At 36.4% G+C, this 18,283-nt stretch overlaps 1 protein-coding gene across 38 annotated transcripts in view; it reads left to right on the top strand.

The window, feature by feature from the left end:
- LOC145271199 (arf-GAP with coiled-coil, ANK repeat and PH domain-containing protein 2-like) overlaps positions 1-18,283 on the top strand; it is a 636,480-nt gene that overhangs the window by 224,567 nt on the left and 393,630 nt on the right. For all 38 annotated transcript variants that reach the window (XM_080126741.1, XM_080126736.1, XM_080126765.1 and 35 more), the window contains one exon: positions 3,125-3,220. In XM_080126741.1, the coding sequence (XP_079982867.1) occupies positions 3,125-3,220 (96 nt within the window). The remainder of the gene's footprint in view (positions 1-3,124; positions 3,221-18,283) is intronic.

Genomic DNA, 18,283 nt, shown 5'->3' with positions numbered 1-18,283 from the left:
TTCAGACTTTTTTGTAGGAACACATTTCTTGATAGTACACATATGAAACTCTAGTCCTCTTCAAAGTAATCTCCTCCGACTGCAATGCACTTGGACCGTTATAGCAATTTTTGGAAGGACCCATGGGAGTCCTCTTGTGTGAGCGTATCAATGCTCATCACAGTCTCTTTCATCTCTTCGATTGTCTCAAAATGACATCCTCTAATAATTTTCCTTGGGCTTAGGAAATAACCAAAAGTCACAGGGAGCAAGGTCTGAACAATAGGGAGGGTGAGGAACTGTCTTGATGTTCATCTTTGTCAAATAGTCTGTGACAAGGATGGAATTGTGGACTGGTGCATTCATGCAAAAAATCTTCTGCATCTTCGGTTCATCGCGAATAATTGTGGGCACAGTTCCCACACTGACATCAACCTGTGCACGTATTGTCTCTATAAGATATTTTAAAAGAATAGTATGCAATAAAATTCTGTTTAAAACTTGGAAAAAATGCCATAGAAACGTATGGAATGCTTCAGACTGCTTTTGGACACTCTTGCATGAATTGAGTATCAGTTTCTGAGTGGCATAAGAGATTCGAGGAAGGCAGTGAGTCTTTGAGGGACGATGAGAGGTGTGGGAGGAGTAAGGAAGTCAGAACACCAGAGTTGATTGGCCAAATAAAGAATTTCATGGATAAGGACCGTCGTGGGTCTATAGAGACAATAAGTGCACTGTTTGGTGTCAGTGTGGGAACTGTACGCACAATTATTCGCAAGGAACTGAAGATGCGGAAGATTTGTGCAAGTTTGTCCAAGGATGCTTAGAGAAGATCAGAAAGAAAGACGTTGTCATGACAACAAGGAGATGAAAGAGGCTGTTGCAAGAGTCCATGACATGCTCATGCAAGAGGATTTCCATAAGGGCTTCCAGAAGTTGTTGGTACAGTACAAGTGTATTGCAGCCGGAGGAGATTACTTTGAAGGGGACTAGAGTTTCATGTTCGTACTATCAATAAAAGTGCCGATATGAAAAAGTCCAGAATCTTATTGAAGGCATCTCGTTTTTTTAATTCTTTGGACAATTCCAACGACTATTCTCATGTTTTCGTTGCTATTTTCACAAGATTTGCGTGCATTTGTTAGTGTTTTTGTCTTCTAATGGGGTATGATCTCGTACAGTCGGGAGATTCTATTTATAAACGATGCTGCTAGGAATTGATGAATCGAATTAATTCACGTTCTGCTACCAACCAATCAGAAACCAGAATTGTTCCATAAAAATTAAACCTTTTCTGTAGCAATTTCGCATGTTTTCTTCGTGTCAACACGGGAAGAATCTTTTGTTGTTGTTATTAATATTATGATTATTATAAATACATGATATACTGTACAATGGAGAGGCACATCCGAGGACTTTTTTTTTTTTTTTACATGGTGGTCACCACTTATCAAGGCCCGGAAGCCACTCAGGGATATTTCATTTTTAATTTAACTCAACATTATTTCCAGTCGGTCTAGTGCCTCTCCTTGCCACGATTCAGGAGAGGTGTGGTTGGGAATTGCACAACTCTTGCCTCACAATTACACGTGCACAATTACTGCTGCAAAATTTTTTAGCTAATGAGGGGTATAGTCTTTATAAACGATGCTGCTAGGAACTGGCGAATCGAATTAATTCACGTTCTGCTACCAACCAATCAGAAACCAGAATTGCTCCATAAAAATTAAACCTTTTCTGTAGCAACTTCGCATATGTTTTCTTCTTCGTGTCAACACGGGAAGAATCTTTTGCTCTGTGGCTTCCAACTCGAGAACTGTCTACTGAGAACCAGTCACCTCCACGACTTGTGCAGAATAACGAACCATCAGAAACTGTTCTGAAACTATACATGGCTTACACTTCTAGAATCTTTTAAAACTTTAAGATCCTTGCCAGACTCGTTAGAGGAGTGATATCGCTACAGAATTTCAAATGGAAGCTTTTATTTCATCCATGGGAGTAGATTGTTATTTTTCCGTCAGTCATGACTAGGTCTGTGACAACAGCATATTCTTTTCATTGTTTTGACTCTTGAGTGTATATCTGTTAATATCTTACGTTTTTATATAGACTGATGTGGTGGTTCTCAGTTGATTGACTGTGTCTTGCTGTGTCGGATATAGACTTGAGAGTCAAAAGAATGAAAAGAATATGCTGTTGTCACATCCCTAGTCATGACCAGATAGAAATGTGTTTGTCGAAGTGGTAATTTTTATGAATCTGTGCACAATGGTTAAAGGCATTGTTTAACATTCAGCGAGGAACAAAGTGTAGTACCTGTTTTGATGCTACACTTCACTTTTTCTGTCTTTGGTCAATGGAAGAGAAAACCTTTACGACTGAGACAATTTTTGTGTTCCTATCAAGAGTGTCCCTTTTTGGGGAGCTGGATTTTCCCTTCATTTGATTTTATAACACAATTCATAACTCCTCATTTTTATAACATAAAAACGTGTATTTCGGTTAACACAAATTCTACTTTGGTATTTTTGAAACTGTATTATTTACAGTTTGTTTTCGTTGCAACAGACCATATATACAACAAATCTTTCTAGACTGAGGCAGCATTAAAAATATTCACTTAAAATTCGCTTAAACTGGAATATAGTCATAAAAAGGTGCTCAATATCCGAGGAATAGCTTCTTTTCGTATTCCTTCTGCCGAAATATCTGGTGGAGAGTTTGTCACGTACTTCTTTTTGGGAGCGATTACATTTTCGTGTATTCATCTGTTCTTTTATTTTTGAAATATCTGTTCGGGTAACGACGGAGTTGACATATAATAATGAAAAACTGGTCAATATTCTTAGTATAGCAGGTGTGTCCAAACCGAACATCATGTTGACCCTAGCAATGCTGGGTATCCATGCTAGTAATGACATAAAAATGAACACTTCTATTCGGTTATAGTTGACAGAACAGGAACAATCTACCCCTGTGGATTTAATAAAAAATTCATTTTGAATTTCTGTATAAGTGAAGAAGATTTGGAGTCAAATGGTGAAAATACCAAAAAGACGATAATATTACTCCGAATGATGTCGATTTTTATTTTAATATAAAATGAATTTTGTAAATAAGTTTTCTTTTTGTCATCTTTCAGATGTTGTCTTTCATGAAAGCACAAAATACTTTCTTCCACCAAGGTCATGACCTTTTCACCGACTTGGATCCTTACATGAAAGATGTGATCAGTCAGGTCAGTTTCTTCGTTTTCAATCACAACCTATCGTAATTGCAAAATCCATTATATAAAGGAGACCTGTCATTGTGTGTGTGTGTGTGCTTTTATCATCCGCATCCGACCAGATCAAAACCTATACCATCTGAAAGATCAATGCCTCGGATGCATAATATGTGAAAATTAGAAAAAAAGATTAATTCTGTGGCAGTCGACTGGACCACTTTGTGGAAGGATGGCCCTTTTTTGTGCAGCTGTTTTTGCAAGTCATGCACGCATAATTAACTAAAACTAAAATAAAGGGAAACTGTCTGTGTGTTAGTGTGTTTGTATGTTTGCTAAAATCTTTTGTCATTCACATCAAACAGGCACGAATATGGCACCGTTAGAAAAAGCGATCTCTCGGACACATAATATCGGAAAATTGGAAAAATATTGTCAATTATTTCGTGTAGAAATGTCGTTTGTTTTAGAGGGATCAGGTAAAAATCTCGCTTTCAACGCTGTTTGCAAACCACACATGCAAAAACTGTCGCTTTGTTCTTTCGTTTTAAAAAGCTAAATTTGCGACGTGATAACATCTGTGTCCTCATGATGCCATTGATAACATGTTTGCTTATAAACTTAAGCTATGTGAGTTCATTTATCTTTTCTTGTTTTTTTGCTTACTAAATTTTGTTTTCAGTTTCGTTTCTGGCTAATTGGACCCAAATCCCGTTTTTATTCATTTATTTTTTTTTAAACGGAGCAACGAGACTCACATGAGAAAGGTTGGAGGTTATATTAACCAAAACAAGAATAACGTCCAAATGGAAGTAGTGTTAGAAAAATCTTAATAATAGAATTTAACTTTTAATAGTTTATTATTAGATAATTTGTGACCTGTTTGGTTAATGTTCATATATTGTACATACGTGTTTACACGCACAAACACACACTAATATATATATATATACTAGCAAAAGTATCCGTCGTTGACTGGGTTCAAAAACAGCCTACACAAAATGGACTCCGATTTACGAAAGTATGATAGGTTATGAAAAGGAAGGGTTGTAAAGAGATAGCTTCGAATTTGGGGGTATCAAAACCAAAGCAAAATATGATGAAAGTAAAAATAAAATAGATAAACCCTATAATTTATTATACCGTACCTTTTCACACTGAAACGCTTATCACAATATTCTGTGGATCTATATTAAAAAACCTTGTTAAACTTTGTGATATATTTCCATTCTATGGAGGTCAGGTGCGAACGAACACCCCATAATTTTATTATACCATATTTCTTCAAACTGAAACATAATTATCAAAGTATACTTACGAAGATAGATATGAAAAGTCTTTATTAAAGTTTGTGCCTATTTCCATTCCATGGAGGCCAGGCGCGAACGCAGACCCCACAATTTTATTATACCATCCCTATTTAAGTTAAAACATACTTATCAAAGTATTCTCATGTACATCTATATCAGAAACATTTGTAAACATTTTTTTTTAATTTTTTAATTTTTTATTTCCATACTTTGTGGACCAGGCGCGAACGCAGACCCCACAATTTTAATGAATCATCATTATGCCAGATCAGACATACCCATTCCTGTGTCTCGATACATCTTCTATTATTATATGTAATCAGTTTTTTAAAATAGTCAACCATATAGGAGCCTATTCGTGACCAGACGCACACATACATACACACACGCACACACACACACACACACACACACAGACATTCAGCTTTATATATATAATTATTCAGAATAACGAAATACAATAAATCTACTGGTGTGCAAATCCAATGATTATCGGCCTTTCAAAATATTATTGGATGTAATATTTTATATAAGACTATCCCAGCTAAATTGCTCAATATCCTAGATAGAGCAAATAAATCATAATTTAGGAATTTACAAATGCAAGACAAAGAATACAGTATAGTAAAAAAATATTTCCGTAACCCATGAGTTTTCTATGTTTATACATTTCCTTGGAGGAAAAATATTAGCAAATGTTATAAACGGATTTCTTACAATACACGTTAGATCTTTTTACTTGCCGAATACCAAGAACTTCCATTACAGGATTTAGCATGCACTTTCGATTTGAAATTCGATATCCTTTTTTTGCTGCAGCAATATCCAATTTCCCTTATTCTGTGTAGCTAAAATGATTAAAAAACTTTAAAACCATTTAATTTAATTTTCTATGTTTATTACCTTTAGCAAATTAGCAAACCTTTTATAATATTTGCTAATATTTTTCCTCCGAGTATAAACATCGAAAACTCATGGGTTAAAGGAAATATATTTTACTATACTGTATTGTCTTACATATAATAATATTTCTATATTTGAAATTTAACTTTTTCAAATCACAAATTTTTAAATTCCTAAATTACTATATATATATATATATATATATATATATATATATATATAAATACAGAAAAAGCCATAAAAATATTGTATATCAATACATATCTTCAACTGACGATAACAATCAAAAGTTAGACTAAAAAATTTTACTGTAAGAAATTTAAAACCCAAAACTTTCTCGTAAAAACAATGCCTTCCCAACTCTAAAACCGTTAGAAACAATCAATGCTAGCACTAGTGTTTCCCTCTCGGATAGGGTTCGAAGAAGAGTCTCCAATTTATTAACCCTGCACTGTCAACTAAACTCCAACCCCTGTCCTATCACCACAGTGTTGCATCCCTGTGCCTATTTTAAAAATATTTCGATAGAATGTGTTCTGATGGACTCATTGTACTTGTGCCCCCCTCAACGTATATACTCCTAACAGACCTGCTTAGCAACAAAATCTCACCCTTTCACTGTTAAGGTCCCTCAATGCGAGAAAGCCTTATACTCTAATAGTTTCTTCCTCAAACTGTTAATTTTGGAATCCCTTTCCTGTTACCTGCTTCCCTGACTATAGTGCTATGCAGAAATTTAAATGTAATGTAAACCAACAACTCGCTGATCCCCCCCCCCCATGTTAGCATCTCGCGGTGGAGCAATCATTACCGTCGCACTGTTTTTTTTTTCACACTTTAATTTACAACTTTGCCTCAAGGGTTCGGCTTCGATCCTCATACTTACATTTTTTTTTTTTATCCCCACCCCCCCCATTCCCCCGGGAGTTTCCACACACACCTCCAAACACCCGGGCAACGCCGGGTACCCCTCGCTAGTGTAAAATAGATTAAAAGACGTGATCTAAAATATGATTAAAAATCGCATGGTTTGTGAAAGAAATACACATTATATACCACTATCTGCCGGTCACTGATGTGTGACCGACAGACGTGTTATAGTAAATGTCTTAAAGCGGTCTCATGAAGATATGAAGATGGGCCAGTCATTAGGGTCTGTGTAGTAAGAAGAAAATCATACCTGAGATGTTGCATCTGGATGTGGCTCCTTTCTTTTCTCAAGATGATCTCTTCACCCTGGTGGCATTGTGGTGGGAATCTTCATCTCTTTGTCCTCAGGGCCGCCTTTCGACTTCAGACATTTATGAAGGCATTCATGGCAGACACAAAAAAAAAACGACACGCGACACAATTGTAATATACACAAGGTATAACTAACTATTTTATTTTACATTAGAGATACAATATATATTACAAAAAACAATTTAAAAGTGGACAATAGGCTTTTCAAAGCTAACTAACCTACCCTAACTAGTGTTGAGGGAGGGTGTGGCTCCCCTCATTTACGGAGAGACAGACTATGCATCCTCACATCATGGTGGTCGTGCAAGAAAGAGACAGAAAGATAGCAAGGGAATTATGGGAAGGGATTTCTTTGTATCTCTACACTTGTGGCCAAATTACCACCCGTCCATGCTGCAGAGTGTGTTAGAAACAGTGGCACAAAGAAATAGTGCCACAATTATACCGGTTGTGATTGGAGTAACTGGCCTAATGAAAAAACTTCAAAAATATTTGGAAACAATCTCTGGCACGGAATAACGTTTATATCACATAGTATTAGTGAATCTCTTGACAAAGGTTTCCTTTCCAGGGCAACTGCTCTTGACATATCGAAGGCCTTCGACAAGGTATGGCATAAGGGCCTACTTCACAAGATTTCCAGCTACGGTATCACTGGTAATGTTTTCTCAATCATTAAATCATTTCTCTCTGATAGGCTCATAAGCGTAGTGGTTGATGGACAAAAATGAAAGGCCTACAGTATTAATGCTGGAGTCCCTCAAGGGTCCATCCTGGGCCCAACTCTCTTCCTGATCTACATCAATGACCTCCCTTAACACATACTTAAATCATTCGTTGACATCTATGCTGATGACATGATCATCTACGGCAACACATCAAAGGCCGTAAATGACAAAGCTCTCTCTGATTCTCTCTCCTCTGATCTCAAGCGCGTGGTTCAGTGGGGGAAGACGTGGCTGGTTACCTTTAATGCATCTAAAACCAAACTCCTATCTTTACATCATCAACGCTCTGATCCCCATCTAGCATCAATTGAAATAGATGGCTCTTATCTAGGAGAAGCCCCATGTTTTGACAAGCTTCTGGGTTTGACCTTCACTCCTGATCTGAAATAGAACACGTACATCAAGTCTGTTGCCAAGGACGCTGGAAAGATGGTGGGATCCTTCTACCGCTCCAGAAGATATCTCACTACTGATGCAATTCTCTATCTATATAAAAGCCAAATACGTCTAAGGATGGAATACTGTTGCCACATCTGGGCAGGAGCTGCTAAAAACAGCCTATCCTGCCTTGATAGAGTACAAAATAGACTTCGTGGCTTAGTGGGGGATGCCCTTTTCTCTTCCCTGCAACCTCTCTCCGACAGAAGAGACGTTGCAAGCCTAACTTTGTTTGGCAGGTGCTCGTCTGAACTCCAATCTCTGGTCCCCCCTCGCCAATCTTTTATGAAAAACACCCGTCTAGCTGAATCCACTGTCAAAAACTTTCCCCGCTCTTTATCTGTGCCTAAATCAAAACGTAGATTCCATGAACAAAGCTTCTTTCTTAGAACTGCACACCTGTGGAACTCTGTTCCGTCTGCCTGCTTCCCACTTGACTACAACCTGTATGTGTTCAAGTCCAACGTAAACAAATTCCTGATGAACCGCCCCCTTAATTACACACTTTATTAAACGTACTGTACTTACAATAACCCTTATCTCTGAGTGGCTTCCGGGCCTTGATAAGTGGTGACCACCTTGTAAAAAAAAAAAAAAAAAAGATACAGATAGTAGCCATAAATATTCTTAAAAGAGCCCTTGGATATGGAATCAAGTGCTAATTTCATGATGGAACACCTTAATCTCGTAAAACTATCAAAGTAAAATAAAAAAAAAAAAAGTGAAAAAACATGAAATTTGTAAATCAGATTTTTCACAGAGTATTGGTTTTCAAAATCAAATGCACAGCCACATAGTTGAGAAACCATATTCTTGTGAGGTTCGCGGATAAACAGTTTTACAGAAGGTTAATTTAAAAACACACTTGCGTGTACATTGAATGCCTACTAGACACTATCCTCGAGTGTCTTAGGTCTCTCTGGGTTTGTAAGAACACGCAGTGGTAAGTTCTTTCAGGCTCTTTCCATATCACAATATCTGACTCGATGGCCTTGTCTTTTATGTATCTGCCATGTCATTCAATAATTACAAGAAACCTTCTCTACCACCAATAGCAATGGCCAACGACTCTTTATCTGAGAGTACATCTTTCAAACTCCTTGGTCTAACATTCACAGGAAACATGAGTTGGAACAATTACATTGAAGGCATTGCCAGGGCCGCTGCAAGAAAGGTGGGCTCTCTCTACCGTGCTAGAAAACTACTAACACCCGAAAGTATCCTGTACCTCTATAAGGCCACCATTCGCCCATGTATGGAGTATTGCTGCCACATCTGGGCTGGTGCATCTGCTACTAGTCTCTCGCTCTTGACAGGGTTCAAAAGAGAGTCACAAACCTGATAGGCCCTGAACTGGGATCTAAGCTTCAGCCTCTGTCCCATCGACAAAATTTGCATCCCCCTACTTTTCTACAAGTATTTTAGTGGTGAATGCTCTGACGAACTGCAGCCACTTGTGCCCCCACCACGTGAGCACCCCCGACAAACCCGACAGGCTGCTAAATCCCACCCCCACACTGTAGAGATCCCTAGATGTAAAAGATCTTTTTACTCCAATAGTTTCTTCCCCAGAACCGCTAGACTCTGGAATTCCATTCCAGGTCCCTGCTTCCCCAACAGTACTGACATGCAGAAGTTCAAGTGTAACGTGAACCGACATCTTGCTGCCCAAATCCCTACATAGTACCCCAGTAGTTGTTGCCCCTGGTAGTAACCCCCTACACCAAAGTGGCAATTTGCCTTGTTTGGGGTGAAAATGTAATTAAAAAAAAAATAATAAAATAAAAAAAATAAAGTTTTTAGTCATTTTTTGATATTTGTCGAATAAAAATATATATATATATATATATTTTAAAAGTGAAGTGGGATATTTTTTTTTTTTAAAACCTTATAAAAAAAGATCGACTATAATGTAAAAAGAAACAGGATCGACTAAAAGTAAGAAAAATAAATTGCAAAGGAAGAAAATCGACTAAAAAGGGGAGATAGAGAAAAGAAAATGGGGAACGGTGAAGAAACTTGAAGTACTTTTCACCGACCGTCTTCAGAAGTAAATGTTGGAATGAAGTAATGTTGGCATGAAGTAATTTCTATGAGGGGGGAAAAAACACAGCGTAGAAATTAACCTGGTGGCGCGTGTTTAAAAACGTTCAACGAACGTATGTGGTCCATCTGTTTGCAAAGAACAGGTCTGCAACAGTTTATTGTAAGGGCCTCCAAGAATCCGAGATGTTGGACAGACCTAGCCCTGTGCAAAATGGAGAACCACTCCGGTGTGTGTACTCCCTCGCACATTTATTTGAACGGGTATATATGAATTGTGTCCAAGATGGGTATATTTGTGGAGGACACCACGCTCTATAATAGACATGAAGGAAAAAACCTACGTACACATATTCAGGACAATGGCAGAAATTTTAGAAAACTAAGTTTCTTTTTTTTTTAATTACGAAGAGACCTTCTCCACAATCGATTATCGTGACAAATAACATCCTAACCTCAAAGTCCATCCTTCAAACTCCTGAGCTTAACATTCACAATCAACATGACTTGGAGCAAATACATGTAGGACATTGTCACAGCTGCTGCAAAGAAGCTGCGCTTCCTCTTACCTAAAAAATTGCTCCCACTCAAAAGAGTCTTGGATATGACCTTAAACTATATCCGGTGGTGAGGCCCCAGCTTGCGAGCTTTGGGGAGTGTAGAGCCACCCTTTAATTGCATTGCTCCCAGGTCCACTCTGACCCAGCGTGGTAGTACCTGTTAGGGTCCCAACTATGGATTAAATAGAGACCGACTTGAAAACAACAAATATATTCTATTAAAGAATTGTTCTTCAAAATCACTGGATTCGGCATTAAATAACCTGGAAAGGGTTGACATGCCGTAAAACAAAAGCAACAAACACGCTAAAGAATTCTATATTTTTACAAATCCACAATTGCACCATGCATAGTGTATTATTGCCACAGCTGGTCTGGTACGTTTACCACTAGTCTTTGATCCTTAGAAAAAATCCAAGAAAGAGTCTAAAATCTAATAGGTCCCACACTATCAGCCAAGCTTCACCCTCTGTCCCATCCCTGCAATGTTACATCCCTGTGCGTGTTTTATAAATACTTTAATGAAATGTGCTCTGATTAACTTTGCTTGTGGCTTAACGATGTACATATTCCGACAATCAGCAAAATCCCACCTCTTCACTGTTGAGATTCATAGACACTGGAAAGCCTTCTGCTCTAATCGTTTCTTCTCTTGAATTGCTAGACTTTGGAATTATCTCTGTTTCTTGCTTCCCTGACTGTACTGACCTGCAGAAGTTTAAATGTAATGTGAACCAAGATCTTGCTGCTCAACTCCCCACAGTCCTCTGTTAGAGATGATCTCAAATAATAAGCCCTTACATTCCAAGTGGTAATACACCTTGTTTAGAGTGAAACGTTAAAAAAAATTTTTAATTATCGTATATAATTGTGCATAAGTCGATGTGCATTTTAAGACGGAAAATTGCGTCATTTTAGGTATTACCTGTGTATACGTCGACTGTAGATTCTAGACAAGTTACATGGTTCGTCTTATGGCACTTTCTTGCACCGATAATTTCCTTTTTAGTGATTGTTTTTTTTTTTTGTTTTTGTAAGACATACGAGGGGCGTGCAATAAGTAATGCTCCTGACCCACTTCCCATAGCAGTAGAACAACGAAACTTGGCACAGTTATTAGTCTTTCTCTACATAAGAACCACACAGAGTTATGCATTTCTCTCATTGTTTGATGGAGCTCTGGAGACCGTTTTGTAGAACACCCCAGGTTGGTCCTCCAACCACGACGTGACTTCAGAAATCAAGGCTGCATCATCTGGGAAACGCTTTCCTTTCAAAAACAACTTCATGGGGGGGAAGAGGTGAAAGTCAGAGGGTGCAAGGTAAGGAAAGTAGGGAGGATGGGGGAGGATTTCATAACCACACGCCTGTGCTTCTGATCTGGTTACATGCAAGTTGTGGACCGGAGCGTTGTCCTGCAGGAGGAGGGTACCTTTGCTGATCTTGCCTCACCTCTTGATTTTAATAACTTCCCTTAATTTCCTCAAAAGTGAAGCATAATAGGCTCCTGTAATTGCGATACCCTTTACCAGGAAATCTGTGATCACTACTTCGTTTTGGTCCCAGAAGACTGTGAGCATGACCTTGCCAGCGAAGGGCTGCACCCTTGCTTTCTTTGGAGGTGGTGAGTCCAAGTGCTTGCACTGAATTGACTGGGCTTTGGTCTCTGGATCATAGTGATAGACCCAGGTTTCATCCTGTGTAATCAGTCTTTTGAAAAACTTTGACTCATCTTCTTGGCACATCTCCAAATTCATCCTCAAGCACTTAACGCGTTCTTGCTTCTGGAATGGTGTGAGCAACCTGGGAATCCATCTGGCAGACACCTTATGCATATGCAAATGGTCATGAATGATAGTTTTCACAGACTCTGTACTAATCTTGACATCTTGGGCTATTTGGCGAATAGTAATGCGCCGATCTTCCAAAATGACAGCCTCAACTTGACGGACAGATGCCTCATCAATGGCAGAAGGGGGAGGGCGACCAGGTCTGGGAGCTGTTTCCACAGACTTCTGGCCATGTTTGAATTCACGATGCCAGTGTTTTACAAGGTCATATGATGGGCTATTATCACCATAAGTTTCTTTCATTTCATCAAAAGTCTCCTGTGGTGTGCGTCCTTTCAAATACAAAAACCGGATCACTGCTCGACATTCAACAGGCTCCATTTCACACCTGACTCAGTTAAAACATCTGTAAAACAGAAACCACAATTAGTTCAGAGCTGTAATTTGCCACATAAGCCGTAGAGATATAAATCATTGCACATGCAAAATTTCAGCAAGATCAGACAACTGGAAGTGGGTCAGGGGCATTACTTATTACACACCCCTTGTAAATTGTTTCTCAGCATTCGCGATTCATAATACATTCATTTACACAAGTGTGGTCTATTCAATTTTCGTATATAGAACAAACCCGCTGCACACTTACATGCAACAAACGCAAATGTTGCTAATCAGACATTCTGATCAATGACATGCTGTAGTTTCCAGGTGCAATTATTATTTTTAGACATAATTTCTATCACATGCCATAATAACGTAAACGCATACATTGCATGAGCCGTAATATACTGTAATAATGTGAACACATGCGCTAAGTGGTTTTATTAAATTGTTAAAACTTGTTGAATTTAGGGGAGAACGACATATTTCCTAACCTACAAAAACCGTTATATCATCACCGAATACATCACATTGAACTTAGGCCTATAGCCACGTCTAGAGAGTGAACATTGCGAGAGCTATTCCAATCATTATTAAGCCTCCCACTGTAAAACCGCGCATGTATTTACATGCTGGCAAACATACTGCAGTGGGGTCCAGAAGGCGTGCAATTACTTACTAGGATTACTAGTATATACCGAGTGCGCAAACAAAATGGCGTTTTCTATGTTATGCTCGAGCACCTGGTCGCTCTTTAACCACGTTTCCAAAAACATTACCTATGTAGAAGGCGACCCCAAAAAAGATGACTTTAAAATCGTCTCCCAGAAATTCGACTTCTACACAAGTATATACGGTTTTTAAAAAAAATTTTATATAAAAAGTTTATTTTAACAAATATGTTGAATTTGTGTACATTGTAGTTATCAGCATATCATCTGAATCCGAAGATTGTATTGTTGGCATTGGTTTCCCCGATATTGTTTTTTTAAATTATGGTATAAGTTACTTTAAAATGAAATTAAAAAGTGATAGTATAAAACCTTTTCTCAAACGATAAAAAAGTAAAGCCTGGGAAGGTGCACGGGACCATATCTCATCAGCAGCAGCATTCATCCTGTGTTGAACTGGCTCCCTCTGAAGGGAGAAATTTCATGGGGAATTAAAATTCACAAGCGATCCCCGGTCACTTTGTACATCCTCGTCAGAGATGATGAGATTAGGTTCAAATAATTTTCACACCTATACAACTTCAGTGTACACAACTTTTTTTATTTTTTTTATTTATTTTTTTTTTTACACAGTGATCACCACTTATCAAGGCCCGGAAGCCACTCAGGGATAAGGGTTATTGCAAGTACATTACGTTAGTATTAATATTTATATAGTAATTTCAATGAAATAAAAAAAACTCAATGCAACCAAGATACGAAATAGAGCTTGTCATAGTTTTAGTTAATGCCAGTACCAGCAAATTTATATTTTTGTTGTAATATTCATTTACTGATGTGGTGTAGTTGCTTGTAGTTTTATTTTTTATTCGGTATTAAATAATCTATCTCTATGGTTGAGATGCCGTAGGACAAAAACTCGCCAATCTCTCTCTCTCTCTCTCTCTCTCTCTCTCTCTATATATATATATATATATATATATATATATAAATAAATAAAATATAAATTATTAGTATGATAATAAATTCGAGAACAAGTTGATGCAGTGATTGCAGGTGATTAAATGACTTACTTACTAAATAGTTTTCTAACGAATGATAAAAAATATTTTTTTGTATAGTTTTAAAGGTTAAAAACTTCAAAGACTAATATATATATATATATATATATATATATATATATATATATATATACGCTGATGAGAGTTAGTTAACTTGAAACACGCATGTATGTAGATTACTGTTTTAAAAATCTATATATATAAAAGCGAAAATATATGTATGTATGTGTGTATGTTTGTGTGTCTGCTAAAAACTTTCGACAGACAACAAAAATTCACAAACTCGGTATCATATTGAAGCTCCATCTTTTGCTCAAAAAATATTGAAAAATTGGCCAAAAACGTGCATTTTTTCACCCCGAAATCGACAATTTTCGACAGAGGTGGGTGGGGGGTCAACCAAAACGGCCCTCTCAACCGGTTCTACGCATGCGTCAAATGAGGTCATGACCCAATTTACTTTAAATAGTTGAAAAACTGAACAAATTTCATGTACGTTGCGTTAGCTCAGTTGATTAGTGTGTGTTGGTTCATTATCTAAACGTTTTGGGTTCGAATCATGGTGTGAGATGTCTTTTTTTTTTTTTTTTTTTTTTTTGATTTTTTAAATTTAAATATTGAACCAGTGTTATTTAAGCCATTTTTCACGTAACGTTCGTTTTTCTGTTTTATTTTTACTTCACTTATCCACCCCCGACCACACACCCAAAAACACCCCGGGTACCCACCAATTTTTTAAATTTTAATATCGAACCAGGCTTATTTAAGCCATTTTTCATGTGTTCGTTTTCTGTTTTCATCGTTCGTTTGCCTTACATTAGTTTTTTTTTGTGTTTTTTTTTCCCCCCCGCTTAAGTGTTAACGTTGTTTTCTTTTTTTACTTCGCTTATAACAAACAAACCTACGTCGTCGTCATTGTAACGTTTGACGACTTTCGGGCGCGCACCTGTCAATTTCATTCTTACTTAAATAATTTCAAACATCTTTCACTAACTCATTCTGGCTGGCCGATTTTATTTTCAAACTTTGCCTCAGAGCTTCGGGTTCGCCCCCCCCCCCGGTTCTTTTTTATTTAACACCACACACACCTACAAACACCCGAGCAACACCGGGTACCTCCTGCTAGTTCCTTGTAAAAGCTAATGTGGGTTAGCCGTAGAAAGGAGATTTTATTTGGGCTGCGAATACGAAATGTGATTTTGAATATTTAGTCAGGGTTTACTCCTAGAGAGGAAGTATCCTCACATATATATATAAAATCAAGAAGTAAAAATTAAGTTTACAAGCCAAAAGCTTCTGTAAACTTAAAGCGAATATCAATATTAATGTTTATATAGTAATTTCAATGAAATAAAAAAAAGCTCAATGCAACCAAGATACGAAATAGAGCTTGTCATAGTTTTAGTTATGCCAGTACCAGCAAATTCATATTTTTGTTGTAATATTCATTTACTGATGTGGTGTAGTCGCTTGTAGTTGATTTTTTTTTTTTTTCTCAGCCAGGAAAACTTGTAACCCAAACTTCGTTTTTGTATAAAAATATAAAACATATTATTCGTCCCCCGATTTATCGGAGAGGGACCTGTGTTTTCAGTGACATCTGTGCGTCTGTTAGTCCGGATGATTGCCAGATAACCGTTCATTAATTTTTCCTGAAATTTTGCCACAAACTGTATTTCATTAAATAGATGAGCTCAGTAAAAAAAATTACCCCACCCCGCTAGTAATAAATAAATAAATAAAAATGTTATATATACGTCCAAACAAATTATGAGCGACTTTCTAAATAAATACGAGCTTCGAGGTGAAGCCAATATTAACTGTCTTCATGATTTGAAAAAAAAAACAACAAATATATATATATATATATATATATATATATAACAGATTATCAAAATCAAAGCTATGATTAAAACGTTTTGGATGTGAAGCGATGCTATGCTTGTAAAACTTTGTGTGTGTGTTTGAACTGAATATGATTGAACATCTCTGGTCAAAACGGTTTGACAACAAATAAAAATGATATTTATCCAAAAGTATCAACGAGGAAGATTATTATAATTCAGTCGATATAACTGCATCCTTGAAAGAAAAAAAAAATTCTGACTACTAATAATAATGCAGTTGTTATATTTGTTTTTCTTAAGTACGCACATATTATTAATATTAACCGTCTTCATCGTTTGAAAAAAAACAAACAAAAAAAACAACAAATATATATATATATATATATATATATATATATTTGTTGTTTTTTTTTGTTTGGCCGATTTTATTTTCAAACTTCGCCTCAGGGCTTCGGTTTCGATCCTACCCCCCCCCCACCGGGTTCTTTTTTATTTAACACCACACACACCTACAAACACCCAGGCAACGCCGGGTACCCCCCGCTAATAATAAATAAATAAATAAAAATGTTATATATACGTCCAAACAAATTATGGGCGACTTTTTAAATAAATACGAGCTTCGAGACGAAGCCAATATTAACCGTCTTCATCGTTTGAAAAAAAAAAAAAAAAAAAAAAAAAAACAACAAAAATAAATATATATATATATATATATATATATATATATGACTGCAATTCTGTGCCAATCATATATATATATATATATGACTGCAATTCTGTGCCATTCTGAGCAACTTAGTCATGCTAATGTCTGCAATGGCTTTCATTTTGTCTGAAATTCTTGTTTTTGGTCTTTCACCTCCTCTTTTGCCAGAGGACGTCCAAAGCTCTTTTGTTAGGCCATCTGTTCTGGCCACATGTCCCAAAAATCGCAATTTCCTGTCATTGATGTTGTCCAGTGGTCTTTGGCATGGTCCAATCTTTTCCAGAACCCATTTGTTTGTATGTTTGTCCAACCAGCTTACTCAAAAGAAGTCTACGGTAGCATCACAATTCAAAAACAGCAATTTTCCTCTTGTCGGCTTTCTTCAAGATTCAACATTCTCTTCTGTATGTTGTTTTTGAGAATACCAAAGCTTGCTAGATTCGTGTCTTTGTATAATATACCAATATATAAAAGGAAGTTTGGATGAGTTTGTTCCTTATGGACTCTGAAACGGCTGGGCCAATTTTTATAAAATTTCACACATATGTATTTTATGTATCTGGCAATGTTCTTAGATAAGTTTTGTATCGGAATGTCTTTGATAAGTATCGATAATCAAAAAAATCCGATGAAAGAAGGAACTTGCTATTTTGACTATAGTCAACACCTTATACAGCCTAACATCACAAGTGCATTTGAGAAGTTTTATTACCACACAAGCAGAAAGGCCCGACAGATAAAATTAACAGTAGGTTCTTTGATATGACAGGGGTGTGTCTGAAATTAATGTTTCTGTTTAGAGCCCAATTGAAACATTATACTTTTGCATTTAAAACTTTTCTTTAAGCCATTCTGTATATATATATATATATATATATATATAAACTTTAAACACAGTTCCTGATTTCAAAAAAAGAAAAACTAAAAGGTAACTATCTCTATATATTTTTAAATCAAATTTATTATGTAAATTCAAAAAATATATATTTTTTCTACTCATTTCTATCTCTAACCTATATTAATTTTCTTATAAATCTTAAATCCAAACCTTTTATTTCAATGTTTTCAGATTCATCTGCCTTACTTTTAATGCTAGGTTTATTTATGGTGTCTTTTAAATTCAATAAAAATCCTCCTAAATTTGCTGATGAGGAGACCGTGCTTACCAAAAAAACTATATATAATTGTTCTACATAACTTCATGTATACCACAATAAAAAGCACGGATTTCCGAAACGATCGTACACATAATTGACTTTGTTTTTGTTCCTTCTTATGAAACTGATTTTTAATTTAATTAAAATTTGATTTTTAAATTTAAAAAATTTTTTTTTAATTTTTAAATTATAAATCACATTACTTAATATATATATATATATATATATATATATATAT

This window comes from Euprymna scolopes, chromosome 46 (genome assembly GCF_053919585.1).
Source record: "Euprymna scolopes isolate OS-2025 chromosome 46, ASM5391958v1, whole genome shotgun sequence".
NCBI classification, from domain to species: Eukaryota; Metazoa; Mollusca; class Cephalopoda; order Sepiida; family Sepiolidae; genus Euprymna; species Euprymna scolopes.
Note: the sequence above shows the minus strand (reverse complement) of the source record. Positions and strands in the feature narration are given on the sequence as shown.